The 24441-nt window shown below is 52.5% G+C and overlaps 1 protein-coding gene across 1 annotated transcript; it reads left to right on the top strand.

Moving 5' to 3' along the window:
• Positions 1-373: 373 nt before the first annotated feature.
• ALOX12B (arachidonate 12-lipoxygenase, 12R type) lies at positions 374-12812 on the top strand. Its single transcript, XM_035299965.3, has 15 exons — positions 374-785; positions 1831-2035; positions 4679-4760; positions 4888-4980; positions 5083-5205; positions 5509-5612; positions 5901-6073; positions 6267-6410; positions 8202-8405; positions 8622-8708; positions 9021-9190; positions 9645-9766; positions 11619-11719; positions 12111-12281; positions 12490-12812. The coding sequence occupies exons 1-15, from the start codon at positions 639-641 to the stop codon at positions 12667-12669; spliced, it is 2106 nt and encodes a 701-aa protein (XP_035155856.1). The 5' UTR covers positions 374-638; the 3' UTR covers positions 12670-12812.
• Positions 12813-24441: the final 11629 nt, after the last annotated feature.

Below are 24441 nucleotides of genomic sequence, written 5' to 3'. Positions count from 1 at the left end.
CTGCCCCATTCCCAGCGAGGAATGGCCAGGCAGCCGGCCGGCTGTGCAGCAAGTTAGTGCCCCTCCCCTCTTCTCTCCCCCGCCCACCAGGAGCCTCAGAACCAATGCAGGTCACACTGCCCAGGGCCCTGCTTAGCAGGGGTTCCCAGCACTGCAGTCAATGGGGACTGGCAGGAGGAAAGAGCTTATTAGTCTGATAAAGATCTGGGGCCCCACCCTGCCCCTTCCCCCAACTTCCCTGGGGCCCTGGCTCAGGCTGGACTGGCTCCCCCACCCTGAAGGCGCCTTCATCCACGGCGTCTTCCATCCGCCCTTTCAGAGGCAGGCCCAGTGCCCTGCCTGCTTTTCCTCCCTGCCAGCTCCCAGAGGGCTCAGAGCCCAGAAACCTGCTCACTTGCCACCAGCTGGGCCCCGCCCGGGCCTTCCCAGCACGCATCCCGGCTGCCAAGGGCAGCAGCTTTTCCAGGATTTGGCTGGCAGGCCCAGTCACCCCAACTCGCCACCTCACCACTCTACCTTGGAGGCTGGCCCTGTCCACTCCACTCTGTGCCTGGCTTCCCTTGCCTGCCTTGGGTCTCTGTGTGGCCCCTCCACGGTGTCCAGGACTGAGTATCCCTCTTGCCTCCTGAAGATCAGCCATGGCCACCTACAAAGTCAAGGTGGCCACAGGCACCGACCTCCTGTCAGGAACACTGGACTCCATCTCACTGACCATTGTGGGGACCCAAGGAGAGAGCCATAAGCAGCTGTTGAACCACTTTGGGAGAGACTTTGCAACTGGGGCGGTAAGTGCATGCGTGCCTGTGTGCGTGTCTGCGTGTCTGTGTGTGTGCATGTGTGTGTGTGTGGCCCTGAAAGGGGTGGAGGCGCGCAAGGGGAGCCAGGTGAGCTGAGCTTGGCCAGAAGAGGCTAGAGAGCAGAGGCAGAGCTCTGAAGGCAGTGAGCCCCCAGGGTGGCTCTAGACGCCTTGCCCAGAGCTGGCTCCCAGCCCCTCACACATGTCACAGGTCTCTGCACCATCCTTCTCCATCCTGCTCCCTCATCGCTATCCCTTTCAGCCATTCCTCACCTCCCTCCCCGTCCTTTTCTTCTCTCTCCCTCTCCCTCAGCCCTCTCTCCCTGTCTCTGCCCATCCTGCATCCCTCTTCTCCCAATCCTTTCCACCTGCTTTCACTCTCCTCCCTTTTCTTCTGTCTTCCCCTCTCCCTCATCGTCTCTCTTCCATTCTTACTCACTCTTCCTAAGTTCAGTTGCGTCATAACTGTTTCATGTTTGCATTGGATTCTCTGTGACTTAAAATGACACCAAACCAGCCTGTCTCATGGAAGGCATGCTCTGTAAGCCCTGAGACCTGATTTTGAGTCAGGCCCAGCCACCTGATGCTATGTGACCTTAATAGATCACTTTATCTATGTGGCCATTCTGCATATCTGCATCTTCACTGATGAATGGGAGAAGGGGCTGACTGGACCACCACCTCTCCCCACTCAAAAACTGTAGTGTGGTAGCCAAGTTCCCAGGGGTCTTAAGGGTTCCTGCAATCTCAGGTGCCTGGAGAGGGGATGGGAAAAGACAGGAGCTGGGGATGGAGAGAGGGAGGGGCTGGAGTCCTACACAGGCGGCCTTGGTTAGAGGGACCCAATAGGAGACCCCCAAGCCGGAGGAGTCAGAAGGAAACTCAACAATCAGGTCAATATCCTGCCTCTCCATCAGTCCAGGGAGGTGAGCATCACACAGCATGAGCAGGGCCTGGGTGAGGGGCCAGCGGGGTGGGCAGCCTGGGAGCTAGGTAGAAACCTGCCCACTCAGCCAGCCCTGCATCCTGCCTAGGTGGACCAGTACACTGTGCAGTGCCCGCAGGACCTAGGGGAACTCATCATCATCCGCCTGCACAAAGAGCGCTATTCCTTCTTCCCCAAAGACCCTTGGTACTGCAACTACGTGCAGATCTGTGCCCCCAACGGCCGTATCTACCACTTCCCTGCCTACCAGTGGATGGATGGCTATGAGACCCTGTCACTCCGGGAGGCCACAGGTAAGCCCTCGTCACCCTGCTCCATCCCATGGCCGTAAGGCCCCTCACTCCAGCCTGTTACCTGGGCATGGCACCTGGGTTTCCAGCAAGCCAGCAGGGGGCCAGCCCCACCAGGGACTCTGTGCTCTCTTGCCACACTCACACATTTCCCTTAGTCAGTGCTACTGCTCTGGACTCAGCTTGGGTCTGTGCACTGGAGTAACAGAGGTGCCTGAGGCCTGGCAGCTACCCTCAGCATCCCCATCTAGCAGCAGACAGCATTTCCAGAGTGCACTCCCTGCTACTTCTCCAGTCCTCCCAGACTCCTACAAGATGCCCAGCCACTCTAAAAAGACCCCTTGTGATGCTAGGGAGAGGCTCAGGATTCTCACAGGAGGTCTATTCATGATGCCAACTATATGTACTCCAAAAGACTCCCTGTTACTCCAGCAGGATTCTGTTACTATAACAGGATGCCCCATTATTCCAACTGGCACCTTGCTACCCCATTTAGAAGCCCTTTGAGTTCCATAAGTCTCCATGGCACTGTGGTCTCATAATTATAATGCCCTGGTTTTCTTTTTTTTGAGACGGAGTTTCGCTCTTGTTGCCCAGGCTGGAGTGCAATGGTATGATCTCAGCTCACTGCAATCTCCACCTCCCAGGTTCAAGCGATTATCCTGCCTCAGCCTCCCGAGTAGCTGGGACTACAGTCACGTGCCACCACACCTGGCTAATTTAGTAGAGACAGGTTTCACCATGTTGGCCAGGCTGCTCTCGAACTCCTGACCTCAGGTGATCTACCCACCTTGGCCTCCCAAAGTGCTGGGATTACAAGCATGAGCCCTGGTTTTCTAATAGAGCATTTTTTAGACTGATGGGATGTTCTATTGCTCCAAAGGATTCCCTATTATCCCAACAGGATACCTTATTTCTCTAACAGGATGAACTGTTACTTCAAAAGACCCCCTCTTAATCCAGTAAGGATCTATCCAACAGAGCCCTAATATTCAGATAGACTGTCAGGGTTTCTCCAAGGTCATGGCTGGCTAAGGCTGCCCAGTGGTTTTTCCAGTTGCTTGGTTGTTCCCATGGGAGAGTACAGGAGCTGGGTGGCTGAGCTCCTCCTAATTTGTAGTACTGCATGGGGCTTGGAGGCCTGTCCTGTTATCCCCCAGTTCTATCACCTGAGTGTCTGTTGGCTTCCTTTGAGGCGGATGGGAGGGAAAGCAGAGCTGAGGACACCCAGGGCCAGAAGCCCCATCCTCCCTGCAGCTGACTACCTCTCTTCCATTTCTCATTGCCCTGTTCTGGAGCGGGGACCAGGGCCTGAGCTGGGGAAAAGAGAGGCAAGGAAAGCCTGGGAGACAGTGTGCATGCCAAGGGGAGAGGCTTGCTGGGGACACTGAGCATCTTCCCACAGTGACAGGTCTGGGTGACTTGGAAGAGTGGACAGGCAGGGTGACGCTCGTGGCCAGGCAGGAATGGGGTTGGGTGAGCCGTTGCCGTGCAACAGGAGGACAGGGAGACTTGAGTCACCCACAGGGCCCTCGAAGGAGTGAGGTTCCCACCCTGGGGACTGAAACGAGCTGGATCTCTGGGTTTCGCAACTCCAGGGAGCACTGTTCATCCAGAATACAACGTGAGCTGAGGCAGGTGGAGGAGGGAGAGGTGGAGGAGGGTGAGGTGAGGGCCTTGATGGAAAATGATGGGCTGTGGCAGCACAGGCCAGCCTGGGGACCACCAGTCAGAGTGCTGGAGAAAGACGGACCTGGATGTAGGTCTCAGTTTTTCCACCTACTAGCTGGACATCTGGGCACATTTCCAAATTCTTCTAAACCTTGGTGCTCTCATCTGTAAAATGGAGCTCACAACAGAACCTACTTCACAGGGTAGATACGAGAATCCAACGTGATGACATCCAAATGGAGTTTTTCCTTTCTTTTCTTTTTCTTTGAGATGCAGTCTCGCTCTGCCCCCCAGGCTGGAGTGCAATGATGGGATCTCAGCTCACTGCAACCTCCGCCTCCCAGATTCAAGTGATTCTCCTGCCTCAGCCTCCTGAGTAGCTGGGATTACAGGCCTGAGCCACCACATCTGGCCTGAAGGGAGTCTGAAAAGGCTGAACAGCTGTTGGTGGTCAGGAGCAGCCTGCTGCAGAACAAATCCAGCCTTTTTCCCACATAATACGACTGTTTCTCCTTGTACCACGGGCATGGTGATACAGTCCTTTAGCTGAAACTGCTGGTGCCAGGGGTGTTTCTTAGGGTTAGATTAATAAAAAGTAAACTGTCTACAAAGTACCTGGGACCTAGTAAGTGCCAAACAATTGTCAGTTATTAATATTTCAGTGGTATCCACCCAAAGGAAAAGAAATCAATGTATCAAAAAGATATCTTACTTATCCTGGCACTATTCACACTAGAAAAAAATACAGAATCACTAAGTGCCCTAATGGATGACTGGATAAAGAAAATGTGGCATATATATATATATGAATACTATTCAGTCATGAAAAAATGAAATCATGTCATTTGCAGCAACATGGATGGAACTAGAAGTCATTATCTTAAGTGAAACAAGGCAGACCAGAAAGTCAAATACCGAATGTTCTCTCTTGGGGCAGGGGTCAGCCCTTGAGTCACCTCCTTGGTCTCCCTACAGGAAAGACAACAGCAGACGACTCACTCCCCATCCTCCTGGAGCACCGACAAGAGGAGATCAGAGCCAAGCAGGATTTCTACCAGTGAGGGGGCTGGTGGCAGAGTCTGGGGCCCTGCAGGGATCCAGGGAGGTGGGGGGCAGTGATGGCTCTGGCCCTCTGCCCTGGGTGGTGCACGGGCATGAGGGGCACATCTCGGCTTCCCTTGCAGCTGGCGGGTCTTTGTTCCTGGCCTGCCCAACTATGTGCACATTCCCAGTTACCGTCCTCCAGTCCGAAGGCATCGCAACCCGAACCGGCCAGAGTAAGGACCTGAAGCTGTGCTGGGCCCCTCCCATGGCTTCTCCCTGGGTGCCTGCCTCCTCCCCGCCCCTTGGATCCCAGCTGCTATGTGCTTCTCCCACAGGTGGAATGGCTATATTCCAGGATTCCCAATTCTTATCAATTTTAAGGCCACCAAGTTCCTAAACTTAAATCTCCGCTACTCCTTCCTCAAGACAGCCTCCTTCTTCACCCGCCTGGGGCCCATGTGAGTGTGTGTGAGTGACGAGGGCTCCTGCCAGGACTGTCCCTCTCCCCCTACCATGGTGGCCTCCAAGACAGTCCCAGAGGTTGGAATGGCCAGGAAGGCAGAGGGAGCTGACATGCAGACCCAGAAAACCCAAGACATGATCCCAGAGACCTAGAGATGCAAAGATCTTGAGACCTGGGACCCAGAGACTTTGAGATGCACAGACCCTAAGGTCCAGAGACCTAAGTGGGTGGGGCGGCCCTGCCACTAGCCCCAGCTGGCTCTTGGGTGACAGCCTCTCCCTGGAATCCCAACTCCTAGGGCACTAGCTTTCAAAGTCCGCGGCCTGTTGGACTGCAAACATTCGTGGAAGAGACTGAAGGATATTAAGAAAATTTTCCCCGGCAAGAAGTCTGTCGTCGCTGGTATGGAATGGGGCGTCCCGGATCGAGCAGGGGGAGCCAGGTGGTCTCCTGAGTGCCAGTCAGGCCCCCCACGTCGGGGCAGTGGGACGCGAGAGGCAGCGAGGCGCGCGCGCCCTCTGGCGGCTTCTGGGAAAACGTCGCCCCGGGCTCCTCTGGCCTCTCAGCGCGAGGCTGGGGGATTCGTTTTCCTCCCCAAGTCCTCTCGGTGCCGGTGCTCTTCTGTCCCATGCTTCTCCGTCCCCGAGGGGGGCCGGGCCGCCTTGTGACGCCCTCGTTCCATCCCCACAGAGTACGTGGCAGAGCACTGGGCCGAGGACACCTTCTTTGGGTACCAGTACCTCAACGGCGTCAACCCCGGCCTGATCCGCCGCTGCACGCGGATCCCAGACAAGTTCCCCGTCACAGACGACATGGTGGCCCCGTTTCTGGGCGAGGGAACGTGCTTGCAAGCGGAGCTGGAGGTGAGGCCCTCTCGGGCGGAGACCCCGGCCCGCCTCCCGGCCTCCCTAGCGTGCATCCAGGTCTCTCCCCACCTCCGGCGCCCGCGCCAGTCCCAGCCACACCCGCACCCAGCACCCCGCTTTCCCGTCGCACCCCTGCCCCTGGGAGCCCCGCGTGGGTGCCTCCTAGCCACCCACCGCGGCTCCCCTCCAGAAGGGGAACATTTACCTGGCCGACTACCGCATCATGGAGGGCTTCCCCACCGTCGAGCTCAGCGGCCGGAAGCAGCACCACTGCGCCCCCCTCTGCCTGCTGCACTTCGGGCCGGAGGGCAAAATGATGCCCATCGCCATCCAGGTGCGTGGGCCGCAGGCGGCGCTGCCTCTGAGCCTCTGTGTGAGCGAATGTTCCTCCAAGTGTGCGCGCGCTTATGTGAGCGTGTGGACCTGTGTGTTTTCAGTTGTCTCTCGGTATCCTTGAGAGACAGGTTCCAGGACCGCCCCTCCCCATACCAAAATCTGCAGATGCTCAAGTTTCTTATATAAAATGTTCCGGTATTTACATATAACTTACACACATCTTCTTGTGTGTTGGGGTTACAGGCGTGAGCCACCGTGCCCAACCCGGGCACCATTTTGTAATTCATAGAAAAGCCCGGTGTGGGCAGGCAGCGGATCGGGTTTGTGTGTCCAAATAGGCTTAGGTGTAGATGCACCTTGCAAGGTGCAAGGACCACCTTGGCAGTTCCCCGCCTCTCACCTGCTTGCTATCTTGGTCGCCTCAGGTACAGAAGTGCAAGGTGCGCTGCTCAGCGGAGCTCTTGCTGCTGCGTGTACACAAGGAGCGCTAGGCTTTCTTCCATCTTGCACTCCTGGGCTCAAGCTATGCTCCCACCTCAGCCTCCCAAAGTGCTGGGACTACAGGCGTGAGCCACCTCCACCGGCCCGCTTGTGTATTTTAAATCCTCTCTAGGCCGGGTGCCGTGGCTCATGCCTGTTAATCCCAGCACTTCGGCAGGCTGAGGTAGGCGGATTACTTGAGGTCAGGAGTTCGAGACCTGGCCAACATGGGGAAACCCTATCTTTACTAAAACTACAAAAATTAGCCAGGCGTGGTGGGGAGTGCCTGTGGTCTCAGCTATTCGGGAGGCTAAGGCAGGAGAATCGTTTGAACCCAGGAGGCCGAGGTTGCAGTTAGCTGAAGTCACGCTGCTGCACTTCAGCCTGGGCGACGGAATGAGATCCTGTCTCAATAAAATAAAATAAAATAAAATAAAATAAATCCTCTCTAGATTGTTTATAGTACCCAATATAATACAATGTAAATGCTATGTGTAGTTGTTATGCTGTATAGTTTAGGGAAAAACTCTGCACATGTTCAGTAGAGACAGTTTATTTCCCTAGAGTATTTTCCATCTGTTGTGGTGGAATCCACAGTGTGGAGCCCATGGATACGGAGGGCTGGCTGCACTGGTATGCCCTATGTGTGTGCATCTGTGAGTGTGAGCACGTATGTGTGTCTGTGGAGTGTGCTCGTCTCTTTGACTTCATCCATCCATCCACTTGGAAAACCAACCCCTGAAGGGGGCCAGGTCCCTACTGGAAATACTGAGCTAATTAGACCTAGCTGCTGCCTTGGGAATCTGGTCTGGCAGAGGAAGGAACTACCCCAAGGGTCATGTACAAGTTAGAAAGAGGCTCCCTCTGGGTGGATGGGCCAGAGCCCCAGAGCGTGATGGTCATTGTTCCTTAGCATAAGAGTGTAGGCTGATTTCAGTGATCTGCCTGCCCCTTGAGGGCTGGGAACCCTTGTGTAGTGTGCAACCTGCACACCTGAGTTTGGTGGAGGTAGGGCTGGAGTAAGGAAGGCTTGCTGGAGGAGGCAGCTTGTGAGATGGTTCTGGAAGAATAAGTGGGAGCTGCCAGGTAGAGACCGGGACAAGGGGAAGGTACTGAAGTCAGGGAGAGGGGACAACAAGATCAAATGTGGGTAGGGAAAAAAGGGCCAGGGGTACTCAGGGGATCAGTGGGACTGGACTGTGGGAGGGTTTTCACCTTCTCAGACTCCCTTCTGCCTCCTCCCTGCAGTGGGGCCTTTCTGTGTGTGGGTCCTGCCCTCATCTAACCCTCCCTCTTTCACCACCCCTAGCTCAGCCAAACCCCTGGGCCGGATTGCCCCATCTTCCTGCCCAGCGATTCTGAGTGGGACTGGCTGCTGGCCAAGACGTGGGTGCGCTATGCGGAGTTCTACAGCCACGAGGCCATCGCCCACCTGCTGGAGACCCACCTCATTGCCGAGGCCTTCTGCCTGGCCATGCTGAGGAACCTGCCCATGTGCCACCCCCTCTACAAGGTACGGGCTTGGGGGGAGAGGCCTCCCCCAGGCATCATGGCCCTCACCTGGCCTCAGAAAGGCCCCCAGCCCACTGAGCAGTCAGACTCTAGTCAGAGAGGGCTTGGCATGGGGACTTTCCGGAGTGAGCAGGTCTGATGTTGCGTGAGTGAGGTGCTCAGCTCCTTTGGGCGCCACTGCAGCCCTCTCTCTTCATTCTCCTGGTCCTTCCCACAGCTCCTCATCCCCCATACCCGATACACTGTCCAGATCAACAGCATTGGCCGGGCTGTTCTCCTCAATGAGGGGGGGCTCTCTGCCAAGGTAAGACTCTGCCCCCATCCCCAAAGAGACACTTGCTTTCCTCTGGCCTTTGTAGATGGACAAAAACCAGGACCTTTCACTTGCCTTTGGGTCATTGTGAGGGGGCATGGAGGGAGGGAACTGGATGAAGTGGGTTCTCCTGTCTAGAAAGGAGCAGGGCAGGGCTGGGGCGCTGCCCCAGAGCAGGAGAGTTCCTGGAGGTGGGGTGGGCTGGCTCGGGGGTGACAGGGGGCACTTATTGGAATCCTAGAGGACCTGAGGGGGGTGCCAGGGATGCCTGTCCACCTCCAGTATTTGCCTCCTCCCTCACAGGGCATGTCTCTGGGAGTGGAGGGCTTTGCTGGGGTGATGGTGAGAGCTCTGTCAGAGCTCACCTATGACAGCCTCTACCTCCCCAATGACTTTGTGGAGCGTGGGGTCCAGGACCTGCCTGGATATTACTACCGCGACGACAGCTTGGCTGTGTGGAATGCGCTGGAGAGGTGAGCTCAGCACCCCAGTGGGTGGCTCTCAGGGTGGACACCCTGGAGTGTTAGGGAGGGTGTAGGGAGCTTCTGGGGATCTGAGTATGGGTCTGGTGTCATCCGTAGGCTTGTCCTTGGGGAAGGGGCCTGGGGTCTGTGTGTCCATTACACCTGCACCCTCAGCCCAGTGGGCCCCTTTGTTGCTTGGGTCCCCAGCCCACCTCTGCTGCCCAGACCCCTCTGGGATCTGAGCTGCCTGTAGGCTTTGCCCAGCCCTTATAAGGGAGTGCTCTGGGTGCATTCTGTCCTTGCCAAGCCACCCTCTCCACTTCTGCCCCACAGGACTTGCCCTCCCACAGGGCTGGGACAGCTCTGGGGCCAACCGAGGCCAGGGCACCCTGGGGGAGGTGGGAGAAGCCTGGCTGAGGAGTGGGAGGGGAGGATCCAAACTGAGGCCCTGTCCCCTGGTCAGGTATGTGACGGAGATGATCACCTATTATTACCCGTGTGATGCAGCCGTGGAGGGTGACCCAGAATTGCAGTCCTGGGTGCAGGAGATATTTAAGGAGTGTCTTCTAGGGCGTGAGAGCTCAGGTATGGGCCTGGGCATATGGGCAACCAGGGGAGCTGGGGCTGAGGGGCAGTGCCCAGGCAGGTCAGCTAGGGCCCTCCTGGTATGGATCAGAACATATTTTACTGTGGACTAAAAGAGACCAAATTGCTACCCTGGGATTCTGGCAGGGCTCTTCTCTGGCCTCTGGGGCAGTGGAACCTCAGAGAGGGTGGGGAAGAAAACATGGCTGGCCATGGGTCCCTGTCTGAGATTAAGGGCTGTGGGTCATCTCTGCAGAGACTTGGAGGGGTCCCAGCCCCAACTCAGAAACAAATCTTTGTGGATTGTGAAATGGGGTGTGAGCTCCAACAGGAAAGGGTGGGAGGCCAGGGAGCTGGCAGGGGGGAGCTGGCAGGGGGCAGCTGGCAGCTCCAGGAGAAGGGTGAGGTCCTGCCGCCTGGGTACACATCCAGCAAATATCCAGTGAGCCTCCATAACCCAACACTGTGCCCGTTACTGAGGAGGCAAAAGGGAACAGGACAGGTAGTGAAGATGCCTGCCCTCAAGGAGTTTACAGTCTAGGGTGGCAGGTATTTCCCTAAAGTAAGTTGTGGGAAAGCTCAGGGAAGGTGACTAACCCATCTTGGGAAGGGGTAGTGGAGAGAAGATAGGGCAGGAGGAGCAAGCTAAGATCTAGCCGAGATCTCACTTCTTGGCTAACATCTAGCTAAGATCTCAGGATGAGAGGCCAGCCTTGAGATGACAGAGGATGGGGATGGAGAGTTCTGCATGGGAGCAGCACGTGGAAAGTCAAGAAACCTGGAGAGCATAGGGAGTTCTGAGAGCTGCTTACTGCAGTCAGGTTCTCTGCAACTGGAGCTTAGGGTGGGAGGGGAGGAAGTTCCCGATGGGCTAAGGCTGAGGCTGTGAGCAGTGGTCAGGTTTGGTTAAGGGCCAGAGGGAGCCATCGAGGGTTTTACAAGGATATCAGACTTCTGTGCCGGAATATCAGGCTGCGCTGGCAGCCAGCAAACAGTTAGGGAAGTTGTGGTGTCCAGGAGGGAAGACTGGGGACCTGACTAGGACGAGGACTGTGGGGACACCACAGAGAATTCCAGGGCTAGATACGATGGTACTGGGTAACAGTTTGGGTTTGGCAGTGAGGGGCAGGTGAGGGGAGGGAGGGGCCAAGGGCGACTCCAGGTTTTGGGCTTTTGCAACTGGATAAGTGATGTATGTCATCTGTTGAGCTGGGGGCTGAAAGGAGAAGTTAGGGAGGAAGATGGTGGGTCTGGTTTGAATGTGTGGGACTTTTGGAACCTGAGATCACCATGGCAACCAGGACACACAGTACAATAGGAAAGAGAAACAACCTGAGGCTCACATGGGTCAACAGGAAAGAAACCAGCAGCTTGGTAGGGAAGAGGGGTGAGACAGAGAAATCCATCTGAAATGGGCAGAGTCCCGAAGGCAGTGATGGGAGGGAGTGGATGGTGTGGGCTGGATTGACTCAAGGAAGGACTCTTCCAAAGGAACCCAGGAACGAAAGAAAGCCTCCTGCCTCTCCCAACAGCCTCTGACCTTGGACCAGAGAGGAACCCCCAGGGAAACTGGAAGAGAGATCTGAGGGCCACACGTTAGGCAGGGGCCAGGAGCAGCCCTGGAGGACTTCTGGCCAGGGCCTGCCACCCTCCGTCCACAGCCTTATGATCTGGATTAGGGGCGATGGGGTTGTAGCCACAGGAGGGTCACGCAGACAGGATGAGGGTAGGGAGGGATGCGCAGCTTGGAGCTTTTGCAAAAAGAGAAGAGTGGGGCATGGTGGCGCCCTCTGCCGGGTAGCCAGGGCCAGGGCAGGACTGACGCTGCCTGCGCCTTTCCCCCACCTGTCAGGCTTCCCCACGTGCTTGCGAACCGTGCCTGAGCTGATCCGATATGTCACCATAGTCATCTACACCTGCTCTGCCAAGCACGCTGCTGTCAACACAGGCCAGGTACCGGTGCTCTCACCAGCCCAGCCCCAGCCCCAGATCTCGACCTCCCAGTCCGTGCCCCAATCTCAAACCCAACCTCAGCCATAATCCCTGGTCCAGCCTTAACTTGTCTCAGCCAGAATCGCAGCTTCAACTCCAGTCCCAACGGAAACTGAGCCTCAGACCCAACTCTCAGCCCCAGGCCCTGGCCTCATCTCAAGGAAACCGCAGCCCCACACCCAGCCCCACACCCAGCCCCAGCCCCAGCCCCAGTCTAACCAACTGAGCCCAGCCTCAGCGCCAAGAGCAGGGAGTCCAAGGCAGCGACGGGAGGGCAGGTGGTGAGGGCCTGGCAGAAGGAAACTCCTGGTGTGCTCTTCCACCCAGACCCGCACCTCTACCCTATCCCCAGATGGAGTTCACCGCCTGGATGCCCAACTTCCCAGCATCCATGCGGAATCCACCGATGCAGGCGAAGGGGCTGACCACTCTGGAGACCTTCATGGACACGTTGCCGGATGTGAAGACGACGTGCATCACGCTGCTGGTGCTCTGGACTCTCAGCCGGGAGCCTGATGACAGGGTGCGAGATGGGTTGGGGGACTCTGAGCACAGGGAGGGGGCCAGGAGCTGGGGAGGGAGGGGTCAGGATAACTGCGGGGGGGGGGGTGTCAAGAGGGGAGCACGGAGTGAGAGGCCACTGAAGCCAAAGGTGGAGGGACCAGGGCCACCAGCAGGAGGAGAGGGTGCTGGCCGGCCCTGGTCCCAGCTGCCGAGCTCTCTGCCCGCAGCGCCCTCTGGGCCACTTCCCGGACATCCACTTCGTGGAGGAGGCCCCGCGGAGGAGCATAGAGGCGTTCCGCCAGCGTCTGAACCAGATCTCGCACGCCATCCGCCAGCGCAACAAGTGCCTCCCCATCCCCTACTACTACCTGGACCCGGTGCTGATTGAGAACAGCATTTCCATTTAGGATTGCCCTTCCCGTCTCGCCTCTCCCCATTCTGTGCCCTCCTATTTTCAAAATAACTACAAAAAACGAAAAAACCAAAACACCCCCAAAAAACAAAAACAAAAAATATACAAAAAAAAAAACCCCACAAAACAAAAAAGTCTTTCCTTTCCCTGGGTCTATCTGTGAGTGCGCACGGCACGTTACTGGAGCGCTGGCGGCAGGGCTGGCGCCGCAGGGTGCGATGCAGGCTGTGCACGTCCTGTGCTCTCACCGCCCGTTCCCCGCGGTTGCGGGGTTCAGGTAGGAGTAGGGCAGCGCCGGGCCCCGGTTTCACTCCAGGACGTCCCCAGAGATCGGGGCCAGGCGACTCTAGAAGGCGGCGATGCTCCGTCGCGGGACCTCTGGTAGGTGTCCAGGCAGGCAGGAGGAAAGGCTGGGACCTCCGCCGGCTGCATTTTCAGCCCACAACGATTCTGTTTTATTTTAACTCTCCCTACCTGGAGACTTAGTCCACCCAGTCCCAGCCCACCTAGGGGTCCTGGACCACTCCAGAACCATCTAACGTGAGACATAAACCATCCCACCTGACAAAAGACCGTGGGCCACAAGAAACACAGACCCTCCCCCCCACAAGCCCGGCTCACTCTGAAGCTCAGACCACTCTAAGCTCCTCCTACTAGGAATCCACACCACCCCAAACCACACCCACCGGCAACCTAGTGGCTGCAAGCCCTGCCACCTAGGAGCTCAGCCTGCTAAGCTAAGTTCGTTCTCCTAGTAGCCATTGTACCCACTCTTCTAGAAGCTGAGGCCCCAGCCACCCACATCTGGGCCTTGCTTATAGTGTCCTTGGTTTCACTCCTGACCCCCCCACCCCAAAGGAGCACCAGGGCGTCGCATGTGGCATTGACCTCAGGGAGTGGGCCTGCTAGTTCTGCCTGGCTCTTGGCGGTGGGCAGGGCAAGCCACATGGTAGTAGCGATATTGGGCATCCAGGCTCTGAATTCAGACCCACCCCGCAAACTCGGTACTGAGACCCGGCAAACTAGAGCTGCCCGTGCTGCTAGGTCTGCTCCTCCCATGATCCTTCTTGTCCCCTGGGTCTGGCACTGGCTCACCTGGCCACTGTTGATGGCAGCATGTTGGGCTGAGCAGATGAAGATGATCGTGGTGAAACACCAATGAACACAGCACAGTGGCCCAGGGTGGAGGGGACCCCTAGATGGGAGTAGGGTAGAGAGAACAGAGCTGAGACCCTAGGGACTGCTGCCCTGGGGCAGTGGACACATCCCCTGAGAGCATTCAGCTTGGTAAACCCTCCTGGAAGATCTCTGTGACCCAGGCCTGGAGCTCCAAGTCCCTGTTCACCGTGTGTCATCCGGGTAATAGATGTTAACAATATCGATCCCAAAGCCGGGGATTTGGGAACACATGGTGACTAACACTTGGGAGCCAACGCTGCACAGGGGTGTGGGTTGGAAGGGGCCACTGAGACCAGCTGCTTACAAAAGAGGAAACAGGCCAAGGAAGGAAGGTGGCCGACCACAGAGGCGAGTTTCAAACTGGGAGGCTGCGATCTTTACCAGGGTGTGCAAACCGAGGGCTGAAGGCCATGATTGATCTACAGATGTGGTTTGATCAGCTGGCAAGGTTTCTCTGTTTGTTTTTCAAGTCGAATCACTTGCCAACATTTAAATATTAGAAGACGTCTGGTTTCTGCTGAAAAATCTGAAGATCTGGTCACAGTGATAGCTGAGTCACCACTGTCCCCATCAGACACACATGAGGTCCCCACTGGCCACAGTCCCTGCCCACTCTTCTTCCTTAGCTTTTCTCTGCTCACTGGCCTACAGGCATCTGGAATCCAAACCACAGGGAAGGATGAGACACCAGGCCTATCTGTGTTGGGACTATCTGTCTGATTGGTTCATTTCCTCCACTGGTTCCCAAAGGGTCCTCCACCCCCAGCTGTAGGAGGGCATGCTGAGGAAGAGCCCCTGCTGCAGATGTTCATATAGGAGGAGTCCCCGAGGACTTCAAGGGGGAGGCGGGACATAAGTTGGGCTTGAAGCAGGGGCAGATTTTGAATTGGGAGAGAGGGAGAAATTAGGGTGCCTCCTCTCCCTGGGCCGAGGGTGTGCTGAGGTGGAAGAATGGAAATCGGGGCAGATTCCAGAAGGGCTGAACTGCTGCAGGGGAGACAAAATTGCATGTAGTGAGCAACTGGGAGCCACTGGAGGCTAATGGGCAGTGGCACTGTCATCAATCTCAGTGCTGGAGGGAAGCCATTATGCAGGCTGGTGGCGGGAGCTGGGAACCCACAAGAGGCCAGATGTCAAGAGGATCTGGCCATTGGCATGGAGGCCACAGCTACACCCCAAGGAATTCTCCTATGAGGAAGATTACTGTGGAAAAACCTGGAGACACAGTGACTTTCTGGGGTGAATAATAATTTTAATAGCTAATGCTCAAAGAGCACTTTCTGTGCACTGGTGTTTGTTTTTAGGGCTTTGCATTTAATAAGAATAATAAACTATACCACAGGTGCTCTTATTAGCTTCATTGTCAGATGAAGAAACAGGCACAGAGAGGTTAAATAACTTGCCCAAGGTCACACAGCTGGGAAAGATGAAGAGTATAAACAGGAAGGGCTTGGAGGCAGCAGCAGTGTGTTTGGGCAGGAGGCTGGAGGAAGGTTGAAGAAACCAACAGGGGTATAGCCAAGGGTGAGAGGCTTGGAGCCTTCAGGCCCCAGGGGAGTGTCCCCTTTCTATGGCTGCACAGATCTGGAGTATAGTAGCGGGCAAGGTCCTGGAGCTTGAGGTCAGCGAGCTGGTGGGACAGGTAAAGGGAGTGGTAGATGGCAGTTGCTAGTCCTTTGGTGATCAGCTCCAGGCAGCCCACCTGTCCCAACAATGTGAACTGTAATGAGCAGAGAGCCCACTCCTGCTGCGAGCAGGGGCTCTGGACCAAATCTCAGGCCTCCCCTGGCCCTCTCTGCTCACTCCAAGATCCCAGGCCTCCAGGGCCTTGACCTGGTAGATGAGTTTCCCTGGTACAAAGAGCCCAGTATGGGCTGGATGCTGATGTGGCAGGTGCAGCAGAAAGGGGAAATGTACAGCAGAGGGGAGCTGGAGTCAGAGGTCGGATCAGGCAGCCTGGGCCTCCCGCTGCTATGGGCCCTAAGAGGAGGGCTCCTCCCTACCTTGAAATGTGTGGCTAAATAGCAGGAGAGAGCACATTTCTCACTCAGCCCCGCCCTTGCTATCGAAGAACAATGCCCCTGCCTCCACTGGCGCCTGCTCAGCCTGCAGACTGGTCTCAGAGTCCAGCTCCGGGACCATGATTGCATTGGTGACCAGGAAATTCTTTGGGAGGCAGGGACATCGGTGGATCAGGATGAAGTTGAGGCCATTCAGGAACTGGGAGGTGAAGGAGGTGAAGGAGGCATCCCTGTCCTCCTTCCAGTCTCAAATAGACACTCTACAGAGGGCAGGTTCGGGGAGGGTCACCATCTACCTGCAGCACTCCTCCCACTTTCAGACCCATCTCCAACTTCCCAGCATAGCCACTTCCTGATGTTGATGGCTAGGCTGGGCTCCCCTCCTTCCTACCCCATCGGGTTGGATGACTTGAATTTTCCAAGTGTTTTTTTTTTAAGAAAACAAAGGATTGCAGGTTTGGGTTCTGCCTGAGGAGTCACCTGAACTCCCTTGGCCCCACCCGTTTTAGGGGAAGCCTGACATGCTCTGTGATGTACACCAAGACCTTACCTAGGATGAGTTTAATTTTTTTTTTTTTGAGACGGAGTCTCGCTCTTGTTGCCCAGGCTGGAGTGCGATGGCGCCATCTCAGCTCACCGCAACCTCCGCCATTCAGGTTCAAGCAATTCTCCTGCCTCAGCCTTCTGAGTAGCTGGGATTTCAGGTATGTGCCACCACATCTGGCTACTTTTGTATTTTTAGTAGAGATGGGGTTTCTCCATGTTGGTCAGGCTGGTCTCAAACTCCCGACCTCAGGTGATCTGCCCACCTTGGCCTCCCAAAGTGTTGGGATTACAGGCATGAGCCACCGCGTCCAGACGGATGAGTTGAATTTGAGAAAACTGGAAATCCAAAGAATAATGGATACCAGCACAGCCTGTCCTTCTGGTCTTCCGCTCCACAGAGGCCCTTTCAATTCCCTTTCAAAACTCACCAGTCCCATCCCATTCTTCTGCAAAGTATGCCACAAGGAAGTGTGGATGATTTGTTAACCCAGAGTGATTATTCAATAAGAGGTTGCATTGCTTTGGGGCGTGACACTGGTGCTAGGGTTTCTGAACCAAGAGTTTGACCTGTATAGTTTAAACGCATCGTGCTCCCAGCAGAGAAGGGTATCAGAGTGGAGGCACTCCTGAGTTCTCCAGTTTGGTTTATTTAATTAATTAATTTATTTTTTTGAGATGGAGTTTCGCTCTGTTGCCCAGGCTGGAGTGAAATGGAGAAGGGACTGGGGCTCTAGGCACTGTTCTGGGGTGGCATACGGGCCTTTCCCTCCAGCCAGGGAGGGATTTCAAACAAATTAAAAACATGGTTCGTACAAATTAGAATGTTCACAAGTCAAATATTGTATTTGACTCTGCCAGACGGTCATGCTATTTCCAAGAACAATTGAGGAGACAGGGATTTATAGGCAATTTAAGAAATGTTGGGATATGATTGATGGGTTAGATATGAAACCAGCCAACATCCTACAGAGCAATAAACTATCATCTTTGGTTTATTTGCTTAAAAAAAAAGCTGAACAGGCTGGGCGCGGTGGCTCACGCCTGTAATCCCAGCACTTTGGAAGGCTGAGGGAGGCGGATCATTTGAATCTGGGAGGCAGAGTTGGAGTAAGCCAAGATCACACCATTGCACTCCAGCCTGGGTTACACAGTGAGACTGTCTTAAAAAACAAAAAAACAAAGAAAAGAAAGGACTTCCTTAAAAGGACAGGCAGGCTGGGCATAGGGGCGCACACCTGTAATCCCAGCACTTTGGGAGGCCGATGAGCCAGAGGTCAAGAGATCGAGACCATCCTGGCCAACATGGTGAAACCCCATCTACACTAAAAATGCAAAAATTAGCTGGGCATGGTGGTGTGCACCTGCAACCCCAGCTACTTGGGAGGCTGAGGCAGGTGAATCGCTTGAACCCAGGAGGCTGAGGTTGCAGTGAGCCAAGATTACGCCATTGCACTCCAGCCTGGGTGACAGAGCAAGAGTTCATTTCAAAAAACAAAAACAAAAACAGAAAAGGACAGTCAATTGTCCTCTTGAGTCTATTTCTCAATTTTGGATAATTTTTCTTAACAAGGCTGTTCCCTGTGAGTGCATCAAGTAATCAAATAGATCCCTTTTCAGGGTTTTGCCTCTCCTGCTCTCTCTCTCTTTCTTAGACTCCCATTCCTTTACTCCTCACTGTGGCCCTGCCTTACAATCCCACTCTCCTTCTCTCCTTCTCAAGTGACAGCTAGATAAGTGTGCATCCTTCCTTCCAGACCTTTACCTTGCCAGTTCTATTGATTTACATACTTAAAAAAACACACGCACAAAATGGAGCAGGTGCTTCTCATTCGTGTGACTTGTTTTCCACCTATGTTATATAACCCTTCATCATCAAGGCAGTCAAGTGCCAACTTAGCTGCGTTGAAGAATACCTAGAGAACTGGTAAAGCATTATTTCTGGGTGTGTCTGGAAGGTGTTTCCAGAGGAGATTGGTGTGTAAGTCAGTGGACTGAGTGGGAAGCCTCCACCCTCAATGGGGACAGGCACCATCCAATCTCTGGGGGTCCTGGTGAAATGAAAAAGCGGAGAAAAGGATCTCCTCCCCTTCCCTCTCTCCTGGAGCTGGGACACTCTCCTTCTCCTGCCCTTGGACATCAGAACCCAGGGTCTCTGGCGTTGGGACTCCAGGATCTATACCAGTGCTCCGCCCCCTTCAACCAGTGGAAGTATTCCCAGGCCTTTGGCCTTGGACTAAGAATGACACCATTGACATCCCTGGTTCCAAGCCCTTCAGTAGACGCCTTATTTAGGTTTACCACTTTTTACCTTTAACACCATATTTTAGTTGTAGCTTTTCAATGTGTAGCTATGTTTAGATGCACAGATGCTTACCATTGTGTTACAATTCCTTATAGTGTTCAGCATGGTGACCTGTTGCCCCGGTTTGCAGCCTAGGAGCAGCAGGCTAGACCATACAGCCTAGGTGTGTAGTAGGCTCTTCCATTTAAAATTGTGGAAGCATTGGCCAGGTGTGGTGGCTCATCCCTGTAGTCCCAGCACTTTGGGAGGCTGAGGTAGGTGGTTCACCAGAGGTCAGGAGTTTGAGACCAGCCTGTCGAACATGGTGAAATCCTGTCTCTATGAAAAAGAAATTAAAATTATGCAAGCACATGCCACAATGTTCACATCAAGAAATCACCTAACACAATTCTCAGAACATATCCCCATTGTTAAGTAACACATGACTATATGTCTATTATCTATTTACTATCTATCTATCTATCTATCTTCTACCATCATCTATCTATCTATCTATCATCTACCATCATCTATCTATCTATCATCTACCATCATCTATCTATCTATCTATCTATCATCTACCATCATCTATCTATCTATCTATCTATCATCTACCATCATCTATCTATCTATCTACCATCATCTATCTATCTATCTATCTATCTATCATCTACCATCATCTATCTATCTATCATCTACCATCATCTATCTATCTATCATCTACCATCATCTATCTATCTATCTATCTATCATCTACCATCATCTATCTATCTATCTACCATCATCTATCTATCTATCTATCTATCTATCATCTACCATCATCTATCTATCTATCATCTACCATCATCTATCTATCTATCATCTACCATCATCTATCTATCTATCTATCTATCTATCTATCTATCTATCTATCATCTACCATCATCTATCTATCTATCTATCTATCTACCATCATCTATCTATCTATCTATCATCTACCATCATCTATCTATCTATCATCTACCATCATCTATCTATCTATCTATCATCTACCATCATCTATCTATCATCTACCATCATCTATCTATCTATCTATCATCTACCATCATCTATCTATCTATCTATCATCTACCATCATCTATCTATCTATCTATCATCTACCATCATCTATCTATCTATCATCTACCATCATCTATCTATCTATCTATCATCTACCATCATCTATCTATCTATCTATCTACCATCATCTATCTATCTATCTATCTATCATCTACCATCATCTATCTATCTATCTATCTATCTATCTATCTATCTATCTATCATCTACCATCATCTATCTATCTATTTATCTATCATCTATCCATCTTCTATCTATTTACTATCCATCATAGCCCACGGAGACCACCACTCTGGAGAATTAACTGGATATCCCTAGAGGTGAATGTTCTCTGTAACAACCTTCTCTTTTCAAGGCAGGGCAGCCAGCTGAGAGCACTGGGAATAGGGTTGTGTGGTATGTGTGGCAGGGCTCACAAGCTCACAGGCCCTGGGCAGAGGAGGTGGTGGTGGCTTCTCCAAGGGTGGTTAGGGACTGACTGCTTGGATTTTGGTGGCTGAGCTGCCTTGGATGCTGCAGTTTCTCCTGGGAATTATAGTGAATCTCAAAAGATATATACTGAAACAAACAGCAGTTTATTGACTGGGGTACAACTGCCCTCCAGTTCACCAGTACATCTACACATGCAACCATCCAGTCATTTTCACTTCATCCAACATTAAACAAATCTGTTGGATATCACTCTGTGCCAGTGCAGTGTTGGGCACGAGGCCTATCAAGTTGAGTGAGACCCAGCTGCTGCATTCCAGAAGCTCATGGTCTGGTTGGGGAGACACACAGGTAAATGAAGGGCACCACAGGGTTTTAGGAACTATTTGTGCATTAACTTCTCCATTTAGCATGTACTTACCGAGCACCTGCAGTGTGCCAGTGCTGTGATGGACAGTTGTGAACCTTGTCCTCCTGAGCTGGCAGTCCAGCAATAGAGGTCAGGATGGCTGGGTCACCTGGAAATGCCTCCAAGGGATAGGCAATGGGGCAATAGAAGGACCAAGGAGGCACACCAGCTTGTAACTGTCTCATCTTGGAAAGGACACACATCTCTTTTGGCCAGGATTAGTCATATGGCCCCAACCTAACTGAAAGGCAGGCTGGGAAACATTGGGTAGTCCATGAGGTATTAGGTGAGCATAAACTCTGCTACCAGTGGTCTCTGGGGCTCCATGTTAAGTGAAACAGCGTCTCTCTCATGGAACTGAATATGGAGGCAAATAATTCAAGGATGAAAAAGGATAGGAGCTTCATTATTCCCCTGGCAGTGCCTGGGGACAGCATCCATCACTTCCTGCCCCTTGTTCCCAGATGCCTGGAGCTTCCTGGGTTCTAGGTTTCAGTTTCTTTCCTGAAACCACATGATTAACTTTTTTTTTTTTTTTGAGATGGAATTTCACTCTTGTTGTCCAAGCTGGAGTGCAATGGTGTGATCTCGGCTCACTGCAATCTCTACCTCCTGGGGATTCAAGTGATTCTCCTGCCTCCATCTCCCAAGTAGCTGGGATTACAGGCATGCCCCACCATGCCTGGCTAATTTTTGGTTTTGTTTTTTTTGAGATTGTGTTTTGCTCTTATTGCCCAGGCTGGAGTGCAATGGTGTGATCTTGGTCCACCTTAACTTCCGCCTCCCAGGTTCAAACGATTCTCCTGAGTAGCTGAGATTACACGCACATGCCACCACGCCTGCCTAATTTTTGTATTTTTAGTAGAGACAGGGTTTCATCACATTGGTCAGGCTGGTCTCTAACTCTTGACCTCAGGTAATCCACCCGCCTTAGCCTCCCAAAGCGCTGGGATTACAGGCCTGAGCCACGGTGCTTGGCTTTTTTTTTTAACAAGATCTCACTCTGTTGCCCAGACTGGAATGCTGGAATGCAGTGGTGTGATCAAGGCTCACTGCAAACTCCGCCTCCCTGGCTGAAGCAATCCTCCCACCTCAGCCCTCTGAATAGCTGGAACTATAGGGGTGAGCCACCATGCCCTGCTACTTTTTAAAATTTTTGGCAGAGATGGGGTCTCACTATACTGCCCAAGCTGTCTTGAACTCCTGGGCTCAAACAATCCTCCTGCGTTGGACTTCAAAAGTGTCGGGATTACAGGTGTGAGTCCCTGCATCTGACCTGCATAGTCAGCTCTTTGACTTCTCAATGTCCTCAATTTCTTTTCCATTCACTCGTTTATTGCTTAAGTTAGCAGGAATTGATTGAAAGAAGTTTGACAGGGACATATACCTCTAAGTCACTTTTGGTATTCTCATGGTCACTGAGGAATGAACAGCTCAAATGCTGCTTGCCAGTCAGCCCTACCCTTCCTGAGGCCCTGTTCCAATTTTTTTTCCAATCGTAGTTGCAGGGTCCAACCCTGCAGGGTCTAGTGGGTGTTCTTTTGTGTGCAGAGGTGATAGATCACAGGAAAGAAAGACACAAGGCACAGAGATGAGAGAAGAATTCAGCTGGGCCCGGGACACCACTACTACCAACGCGGAGTCCAGCAGTGGCCGCGAATGCCTGGACGCGCTGATATTTATTGTTTACAAGGCAGGGGGGCAGAGTAAGGAAAGGGAATCATCTGACGTGATTGATAGGGTCACGCAAATCAGGTGCTTACAGTACAGGGGCTCCTCCCTTTCAGGTAGCTGCTGCAAGGAGGGGAGGCACATAGGTCAGCATCTGTGTATACACTTCCCAGAAAGATCAAAGGCTTTTAGGATTCCTTTATTCTTTACTTCTCACAACTTCTAAGAACTTAGAAAAAGCACCCAGTGAGAAGGTAGAACATGAAAGTGGACCAGAATGGTGACTATCGGAGCACAGCACCACGGAGGCATTTAAGCCCCTGGATGTCAGCGGGCCGGGCTGGCCAATGTCAGGCCTTCCTCACGAGCCGGGCAGAGCAGATGTTCTCTGAACTCCCCCAGTGAAAGGGAAACTCCCCTTCATGGCCTGCTAAGTAACTGGCACCTTCCCAGGCACTGGCCTTACCGCAAGGCCTGCCTGCTAAGTAACGGGCGCCTTCCCAGGGCACTGACTCTCACCTCCTGATCAGTCTCACAATATCCCTTCAGTTCCGAATTATATTTCACCCGATTATGTCTGTACCATAAAACTAAAATGATTCTATGCTCTAATACTAAAGCAAAGATTAATAAAGAATATTATTTACTAGGACGGATTATATAATTGATGATGTGATTGTTTCTAAATATATTTGGTATCATTGCTAAAACTAAGTAATCAGTTATTGATTATACTGGGCAACTTTCTTCCCACAGGTAATGTTTATGCAGTTATAGTATATAAATTGCATTTCGTCCACATTGTTTCATAAAAATCGGTGAAACTGAAAAACCAAAGCACTCGTGCCTGCAGTGTGAAGTAGTGATGGAAATCATTAGGTGAATTATAAAGGACACGTTTCGTTTTTACACCAAAAAAGCAAAGGCAATTTTAAAACTGGAGAGTGCTAGTCAGGTATTTTGTAGAATGTCCCTCAATTTGAGTTTGTCTGTATTTTTCTCATCATGGGACTGTAGTTGGGAGTTTCTAGAAGAAACCACAGAGGTGAAGTGCTCTTCTCACAACATTAGACGAAGCGACATGGTATCAGCGAGTTCATCTGGATCTTTTTTTTTTTTTGAGAAAGAGTCTTTCTCTGTCACCCAGGCTGGAATGCAGCAGCATGATCTCAGCTTACTGCAACCTCCGGCTGCTGGGTTCAAGGAATTCTCCTGCCTCAGCCTCCTGCATAGCTAGGATTACAAGTGCCGGCCACCACATCTGGCTAATTTTTGTACTTTTAGTAGAGATGAGGTTTTGCCATGTTGGCCAGCCTGGTCTTTTTTTTTTTTTAAATGAAGTCTCACTCTGTCATCCAGGCTGAAGTGCAGTGGCATTATCTCGGCTCACTGCAACCTCCGTCTTCCAGGTTCAAGTGATTCTCCTGCCTCAGCTTCACAAGCAGCTGGAATTATAGGCACCCGCCATCATGCTTGACAAACTTTTGTATTTTTAGTAGAGATGGGATTTCACCATGTTAGCCAGGCTGGTCTCAAACTCCTGGCCTCAGGCCATCTGCCTGCCTGGGCCTCCCAAAGTGCTGGGATTACAGGTAGGAGCCACCGTGCTCAAACTCATCTGAATTACTTGATTGAGGTAATGTCTATCAGGTGTCTCCACTGGAGTTACTTTTTTTTAAAAGGACACTTTTTTACTTTAATGTATGGTCACTGAATATGAGCCAGAAAAATAGAATTAAATAGTATGAAATGTTGTGATTCCATCAGTGAAGATGAAATCTAGTAGCAAGGTATGCTTAGAGATATGATAATGTTTTCTGATTCTCTGGAAACAGAATCTACTGTATAGTATAGAAGTCTTTCACTTCAGGGGACGTTTTTAAGACCATACGCATAGGCATTGCCTGCACTGACCTGGGCAGGGCATCCTCATTCTGCCTGGCTCCCGATGACCCCTTTTCAGTGTTTTGTTCATTTTAAAGCTGAGATACTAGGTCACAATCAACCTCTTGGGCATTTTTTGTTTTTGTTCTTTTTGAGACAAAACCTCGCTTTGTCACCTAGGCTGGAGTGCGGTGGCATGGTCTGGGCTCACTGCAACCTCTGCCTCCCAGGTTCAAGCTATTCTCCTGTCT

The sequence above is a fragment of the Callithrix jacchus genome, chromosome 5, assembly GCF_049354715.1.
Source record: "Callithrix jacchus isolate 240 chromosome 5, calJac240_pri, whole genome shotgun sequence".
Classification (NCBI taxonomy): Eukaryota; Metazoa; Chordata; class Mammalia; order Primates; family Cebidae; genus Callithrix; species Callithrix jacchus.
The sequence above is the reverse complement of the archived record's forward strand: the minus strand, read 5'-3'. Positions and strand labels throughout refer to the sequence as shown.

What these genes read in the sequence shown, in the direction of transcription:
- ALOX12B (XM_035299965.3), top strand. Translation starts at nt 639, where the DNA reads ATGGCCACCTACAAAGTCAAGGTGGCCACAGGCACCGACCTCCTGTCA. An exon ending in GCTTGCAAGCGGAGCTGGAG is followed by an intron (nt 6,074 to 6,266) that starts GTGAGGCCCTCT and finishes GCTCCCCTCCAG; the next exon opens with AAGGGGAACATTTACCTGGC. An exon ending in TGTGCCACCCCCTCTACAAG is followed by an intron (nt 8,406 to 8,621) that starts GTACGGGCTTGG and finishes TCCTTCCCACAG; the next exon opens with CTCCTCATCCCCCATACCCG.